Below are 8,186 nucleotides of genomic sequence, written 5' to 3'. Positions count from 1 at the left end.
GCACACTGCTAGTGTCTTGCACTGCTAGTGTGATGCAAAATACTTACTTAGTTTGTCTGCCATTTCCTTGTCTCCCACTACTACCTCACCAGTATCTTTTTCCAGCGGTTCAATATCTACTCTTGACTCTCTTTTAAACTTTACATATATGAAAAAACTTTCGGAAGCTTCTTTGATATTGTTGGATAGCTGACGCTTTGGCTTTTTTAGTTGTCTTCTGTTGGTTTTTAAAAGTTTCCCAATCCTCTAAGTTCTCACTAATTCTTTTGCTCTATTTTATACCCTCTATTTTGTTTTAATGCTACCTTTGACTTCTCTTGGCACCCATGGTTGTGTCATCCTGCCTTTAGAATACTTCTTCTTCTTTGGAATGTATCTATCCCGGATCTTCCAAATTGCTCCCAGAAATTCCACCCATTGCTGCTGTGCTGTCATCCTTGCTAATGTACTCTTCCAGTCCTCTATGACTATCATAACATTGCCCTTTTGACAAGCTTTTTCTGTTTGTAATTTTAGCCTACATCTTGGCTACTGTTCAGAGGCCTGTATATAATTCCTACCTGGGTCTTTTTAGCCTTGCAGTTTCTTAACTCTACCCACAACGATTCTATATCTTCCAATCCTGTGTCATCTCTTTCTAAGTATTTGTTTTAACGTTTTACCAACTGAGCCGCCACATCTCCTTTGCCTAACTGCCTGTCCACAACGCCATTTCGGCCAATCTCTAACTACGCTACAAGATCATTTCCTTTCTTCCATGTAAAGTGCATTCAAATATAACACCTTCAGTCCTGTATCCAAAACTCATACTGATTTTTTCCCTCTTCTGCACTGCAACTCATCCCACTGACTGTAATTTTGTCATCATCTGCCTGTCTTTCCTTATAGTCTCCATATCAGCCCCATCACTCTGGTTCCCATCCCCTTGCCGAATTAGTTCAAACCCTCTCCAACAGCTCTAGCACACCGGCCCGCAAGGACATTGGTCCCTTTTGGGTTCAGGTGTAATCTTTCCATTTGTACAGGTCATACATTCCCCAGAAGAGATACCAATGATTCAGAAATCTAAAACCTTGCCTCCTGCATCAGCGTCTCAGCCTTGCAGTCATCTGCTAAATCATCCTATTCTTAACCTCACTAGCATGTGGCATAGGTAGTAATCCAACGACTGCCATCTTGGACTTTTCAGCTTTCTACCTAGCTCCCTAAGTTCTCTCTTCAGGACCTCCTCACTCTTCCTACCTATGACAGCGGTGTCAATATGCACCAGGACTTCTGGCTGCTCACCCTCTGCCTTTAGAATATCATGGACCCAATCTGAGATGTCTCTGACCCTGGCACCTTGGAGGCAACATATCATCTGGGGTCTCTATCGCATCCACAGAATTTTGTGTCTACTTCTCTAACTATAGATTCCCCTCTCACTACTGCCGTCCTCTTCTGAGCCACAGCATCAGACTCAGCGCCAGAGACCTGGTCAATGCGGCTGCCCAGCCTCATCAGATCGTCCCCTTGGCAGTATCCAAAGTAGTATACTGTCTATTGAAGGGGACGGTCACAGGGGTACTCTGCACTAGCTGCCCATTTCCCTTCCCTCTCCTGACAGTCACCCATTTTCCTGCCTCCTGCAACTTAGGGGTGACTACTTCCCTGTAGCTCCTATCTATTACCTGCTCAGTTCTCCATATGAGCTAAAGATCACATGGGAATATTCCAGAAAAACAATTATTCTTATCATCCATTTAATTTTAAGCCTGCAATAATCTTTCTCCAAGCCCAGGCAAGTTCAAATTATAACAATTAGGACCAAAAATATTCTCTGAACATGGATGCTCACGATGCCTGCTATACTAGTGCTGAAATTATTTGGCACCTGTTTTCACCATTCTATCAAAATAATTTCCCAGGCAATTGCACAGAGATGACTATTTAATTCCACACAGAATTGACATGCTCAGACTCCTAACCAAACCAGACAAACCTTCTTGGAATTTGGAGGAGAAGGAGAGGTAGGATCATAATTTAGCACCATTAGAAGTTATTTGGTGAAAGAGCTAAAGCCTGCAATGTACACACAACACCTTCATCCAAGACTCACTTACAAAACTAAGCACTTAACATAATACCAGAGAACAATAAAATTCCAACCAGACTTTACAGCTTATGCGTTCATTTTCAAGGACTCTACAACTCATATTATCAGTGTTATTTATTATTATTATTTGTTTTATGTATTTGCACAATTTGTCTTGTTTTTCACATTGGTTGTTTGGTAGTCTTGATTTTGCGTGTAGTTTTTCATTGATTCAACTGTATTTCTTTATTCAACTGTGAATAGTTGCAAGAAAATGAATCTCAGAGTACTTTGAACTTATGAACTTTGGAATTTTTCAAAGCCATTGTATGTGAATAAGCTGGACATTAAACTTATTGTTCAGTCAGTGTGTTGACAGTTCTTTGCAGATACTGTTAACTGAACTCTAATTAAGCAGAACCAAAGTAAGATCTATTGAATGAGTGGAATAATTTGAACTGGCCTCCTGACCTGCTTCTCAATCAGTGAAATGGTTGAATAATGCCCCTTACTTGAAACTGAAACCTAGACATTGTTAAGGGTTCTTTCATTGTAGGGTTCTCTTTCTAGAATCACCGAGCACTTCTGTAATTAAGACAAAGAGTCTGTACACATCTCCATGTCAGAACTTAAGATTTTTAGTTAATTGATCAATAAACTGAAGATTTAAGATCAAGAAGAAACTTCAACTTGAGTCTTAAGAACCAAACTCTCCCAACGCCAAATCGATTAAGGTTGATCCACAACTCCAGCAAGCACTTCACTGGCATTGCAAGCTCAACTAATAATACAGACAACTAGTGGGCCCCTTGAGAAGCTTAGAAGTTGGTCTGGAAAGCTTTTTAAAGTGCTGAAAAACTGATGAGAGACAAGCTTTACATTCCACAGTCCAGAGGTTTGAACAGTACATGGAGTAACTTGACTGTGTCAAGTTTCGATTCAGGAACAGGAGAACGTTTGTTTGAATGTAAATGCAAAGTGGTTCATACAAAACAACACAGTAAACAAAAAAAATGCTCTGATAGCCTCAACAGTATTAAACCCAAAATTTAAACAGGGAATTCTAGAAATACTCAGCAGATCAGGCAGCACCTGTGGAGAGAGAAACAGTTAATGCAGGGTCCGCAGAATCCTTGCTTAATGGTATTGGTCTATGGCATAAAAAAAGGATGGGAACCCTTGAGTTAATGCTTCAGGTTGATGAACTCACATCACTTCTGAAATTCACTCGTACATTTCCTCACCTACCTTATGATCCAGCACTTAAAAAAAACTTTTGTTCAGGCCAAACTGATTTGATAAGTGCATAAAGAAAATGATTCTTTCTGTTCACTACTGTTTGTGAAACCCCAATAAGTGAAAATGGCTGCCCCATTCCTTACATTGTTGGAGTAACTATTACTTTAAAAAATGATATTAAAGAGCTTTGGGAAGTTTAGACTTTGTGTAAGTGCTCCTCAATTCTCCAGTGTGCCTGAGGTTGTTGTAAGTTTTTATACAGAGATTGCCTGTGCATTTTGTGCTGAAGGACCCAGCTAATGAATAACATGAGATCTCTGGCAGTTTCTGCAGAGTTAGGATACTACAGTCAGCACCTTCATAGAGTGGCTCATGGAGATGAGGGAAGACCTGATGAGTGTCTGAGGACAGAGGATGTCATTCAGCCCACTGGGGCGGGTTGTAACTTGGGCACAAATAAGGTATCAGCCACATCCAAAGGTTAGACCCTGTTTCTCACATTTCCACAGAAATAATCTGAATTTCCCAGCTCCATCTTTGCACTCCCAGATGATCCCATTGTCAAACCTGTCCACTTCAGGTGCATTTCACCAGGCCTTGGATATTTGGCTCCAAATCCATTTAAAATGGTATCAGCAGGTGTGCTCTATTCAGGTGCCAATAGGCCCACTCCAGCTCCCAGTTACCTTAGAGTTAATTCTGTCCATGGGTTCTGCACAGGCCTTACTTTCATAAGACATTGCTGACCTAAATTTGTCGGGTAGTTCACAGTTGATAGCCACAGGTCATGCACAGAGAATGTGAGGATGATCTCTGTGGAGAGATGCCTTGGGTGATGAAGAAGGGAAGAGCAGAAGGTAGGATTAGTACAGGGTCCTCAGTGATTAGGCTGGGCTATCATGGAACTAGTTTTTGATTGACTACAGAAAGAGGGTGGTCAATTTGGGGTGTCAAAGTCATGATATACCAGACAGAATTGACTGTGAGCCCAGTATGGTAGAACAGCTTGACAGGGTCAGGGTACCACAATACTGGGAACAATAGTGAGAGCCAGAACAAGTGGATGGATTCCTTAACATTTCGGCATCTACCTTCTGTCAATATAAAGCACTTGATCTCCAGTTCTCAGGGTATGTACTCGGGCCATTCTCCACAGCCTATGGCTTCTTCCCACAAAGAAAATTTTTAAATCAATTCTATTTTCTCAGGATCTTCTCTGAATGATGTTCAACCCATCCCTCAATGAAGTGCCCTGGGGAGACCCGTTCAGCTGAACAGGTTTCGGCTGAGGTAACTAGGTACCAGCTGGTCTTCTGCAGGATATGAAGTTGGAGACAACTTTCCTGTGCTCTGCCCCCCAAACTGACCAACTTCCAGTTATCTTAAGGATGCTCAGCTCCTCTTGAAGTGTGCAAGGGCACTACTTGGGTAATTGACAATAGAAATGCACGTGGGTAAAGTCAATTCAGATGCTTGTCATGCATCTTTGTTTTTGATTTTCATTTCCACTGGCATTGAATCTTGCAATAACAATTAAACAAATAATGGATCAGTATTAGAAATATATGATTGGCGCATTTCATCTGTTGACGAGCTGTGGGTCTGTTGCAACATTTTACAGCCTTTGGTGGCTCAGTAGGAAAAAGATTATTTACACAAGAAATTCTACAGACACTAGGAATCCAAAGCACCATACATAAAATACTGGAGGAACTCAGCAGGTCAGACAGCATTCTTGGAAATAAATAAACAGTTGACGTTTTGGACTCAGCTCAAAATATCGACTGTTTATTCATTTCTGTAGAAACTAAGTTTCTCCAGCATTTCATGTGTGTTGCAATAGATTATTTAGCTTCTCTCAAGAACCTCTTGTAATCACAAGTCTATTTGTTACAGCATGTTTAGTATGCAGTTACCTGACTATTATACTGTATTTCCTCTCCAAAGTGGCAAGGCCCTAATCATTTGGACGAGGGATTGAATTTTGAAGAACGTCCTGTTGTCTGCTAATGGATGGTCCCAGTACCTCCACAACTCTTTACTCCACATTTTTTTCAAAATAATCTTGCGTCAGTTCCTCAGTTTTCAGTGCCATTGTTTACAATCTTTAACTGTTTAAAAATTAGATCATTTAAACATTATAATTTACATTATGGCCTCGTACCCCTTTGTTTCCAGTCCTGATAAAGAGTCTCAGCTTGAAATATCAACTGTTTATTTATTTCCATAAATGCTGCCTGATATGCTGAGTTCCTCCAGAATTTTGTATGTGTTGCTCTGGACTGTCTTATGATTATAATTTTATTGTATGTGTGAACCTGATGGGTGAAAATTGACATCAGTGTAACAATGGGAATACTTCAAAAAGTTATCCCACTGGTGGTGAAGCACCTTAACATGACTTGAGTTTGTGATAGGAAGCAAAGAAATGAAAACTGAACTTGTTCTTTTGCTGGCTTCTAAACTAGGAAAAGATGTGGTCAGACACCAGGAATTGGGTAATTGTCACTTTTCAAAATAAAGGGATGAAGAGCTGACACAGCTGTGGAAATCCTGTGACCTTCTGTGACAAAAGGACAAAAATTCACGTAAAGTTTGGTTCCTAATCCATATGTCCACGTGGACCTGTATGCTTTCAGTTCTGTAAACAGTGTGCCAAACTGAGGGGACTACTTAGATTCAAATGTCAGTGTGGGAAGCCAATAGAAGCAGTGAGAAACCCAATGTATTTTCTTGGCATTTAGCAAATGTTCTTGTTGAAGAAATCTGATGGTCTCTTTTGCACATTATCCCAGTAGATTAAAAGGGATGGGGTAGGTTGGCAGCGGTGCAGATTAGGGGAAAAGTGGGTTGGGGGTTTGGATGGAAGCATCACAAGGAAAGGTTATGCATTGTGATAAAAAGTGTTTTGAAGACCCAGGAGAAATGTTAATATAAGCAATGCCAAGTGCCAATAAGAGTGTACTCTACCCAGCAATATTTCCAAAATGCATGGTGATCTTTGACATCCTAAACTCCAGTTTGCTGAGATAATCCACTTCACAACATGCATACAAAAAGGTACCAAAGCATCAAAGGGAAGGAGCCTGTATGTCCCACTGCCACCTGTACTCATCTGAACTGTTTGTAGATGCAGTCCAGTGTCCCTGATGCATGAAGGATATCTGAAGAATAAGGTATTTCCAGCGTAAGAGCCCATTTTACAGCAACAATAGTTTTCAAAGAGAATTCTTTTCTTCCTGAGGTATTTCTGTTTCAGAGAGCATACTCTGCCTACAGTACCAGTTCTGGTCTCTCTGCTAGCTTCAGAGCCTCGTGCATGCCTGCAGCAGAGAGCTTACGATTAATATTCCTGTATCTGCACCTCAACAGATTGTGATAGGTTGTCCGCAGGTCCCGGTTGAATAACGCATATATAAAAGGATTTAGGAGTGAATTTGCATATCCAAACCACAAGATCGTTCTTTCCAACCAAAATGGTATACAGCTGCACTTGGTGCCACAGATAAAAGGTCTTGCTGTGGAAAGTATGAAGAATGGTAACCAACATAAGGTGAATGCTCCAACTACAATGCCAAGAGTGGTCGCGGCTTTCTGTTCCCTTTTGAAGATTGACATGTTCTTACGCTCATTTTTGAGAAGACGGGTAAAGTTAGTACATTCCTCTGACTCTTTGCGTGGCTTAAACCCTCTGTGATCTGCCTCAACCATGTTCATATCTCCAGGCCGAGGGAATCCAGTAAAGGTGTGCTTGGCAGCACACTTCTTGGCGGCCTTGAAAATCTGGTGATACATGAGAAGCATGACTGACATGGGAATATAGAATGCCACTGCCGTAGAGTAAATGGTGTAACCAAAGTCTTGGCTGATCAGGCAAACCTTGTCATCGTTGATATTCTTGGCCCAGCCGAAGAGAGGTGGTAGTGTGACAGATGCAGCCAGAAGCCATACGCAAAGGATCATTTTGGCCATGCCTTTCCCACTCTGTCTGACTGGATACGTCAATGGTCTTGTTATTCCTAAATACCTGCAATAAAAAGAAAATCGGTGATTGGCAAAGCCCATTCATCTGACGTACACTTTGTCTACTGTGTTTCTGGCATTAGAACAGCAATTACCTTTCATGGATGTGGCATGCTTTCAGACAGTCTGAAAATAATATGCAATTAATCCAAATCAGTTTTGCTCATAAAAATCTATCAAATAAATCAGGTGTCACCTAAGGGTCTCAACTATTTGTATATACTGAGGAAACTGTGAATGTATTGCAACAGCAGTTGGCGAACACTGCCAATGCACTTCATAGATATAGTTGCCAAATAAAACAGGCATGAAACATAAAGTTATATACACAGCAATGCAAAATAATATAACCAATATAACAACAAAGCAGGATCAAAGTTTTTCATAGCAAATATCTTTAAAGAGACAATGATAAACCATTATTGTGTAACGATTTGATCTCTATGAACAGTATGCAAGACAAGCTTTTCAATGTATTTCAGTGCACATGACAAACATTTTAAAAAATCCAATTCAAGAATGATAAAATGGAACAGTCCATGTTCCAAGCCTACATTTGGTAACATTTTCTCCAACTCTCTCTATTCAACATCAACCACTGCATTGGTGCTGCTTCCTGCACCCATGCTGAGCTCATCAATTTCATCAACTTTGCCTCCACCCTCCACCCTGCCATCAATTGCCGACGGGACATCAACTGTCTCGACTTCACCACACCGTGTTCCAATTCCAATCTCACTCCTTCCGATCGCTCTGCTCTCCACTTTCTCCGCACCAATCCCAACCTCACTATAAAACCCATTGATAAGGGGGGCGCTGTTGTAGTCTGGCATACTGACCTCTACCTGAC

The 8,186-nt window shown here is 41.0% G+C and overlaps 1 protein-coding gene across 1 annotated transcript in view; it reads right to left on the bottom strand.

Moving 5' to 3' along the window:
* Positions 1-5,550: 5,550 nt before the first annotated feature.
* LOC140715039 (5-hydroxytryptamine receptor 7) overlaps positions 5,551-8,186 on the bottom strand; it is a 40,257-nt gene continuing 37,621 nt past the window's right edge. The window contains exon 2 of the mRNA XM_073026767.1: positions 5,551-7,340. Within this exon, the coding sequence (XP_072882868.1) occupies positions 6,587-7,340 (754 nt within the window). The 3' untranslated portion in view covers positions 5,551-6,586. The remainder of the gene's footprint in view (positions 7,341-8,186) is intronic.

The sequence above is a fragment of the Hemitrygon akajei genome, chromosome 23 (assembly GCF_048418815.1).
Source record: "Hemitrygon akajei chromosome 23, sHemAka1.3, whole genome shotgun sequence".
Lineage (NCBI taxonomy): Eukaryota > Metazoa > Chordata > Chondrichthyes > Myliobatiformes > Dasyatidae > Hemitrygon > Hemitrygon akajei.
This window is presented reverse-complemented; position numbering and strand designations above follow the sequence as displayed.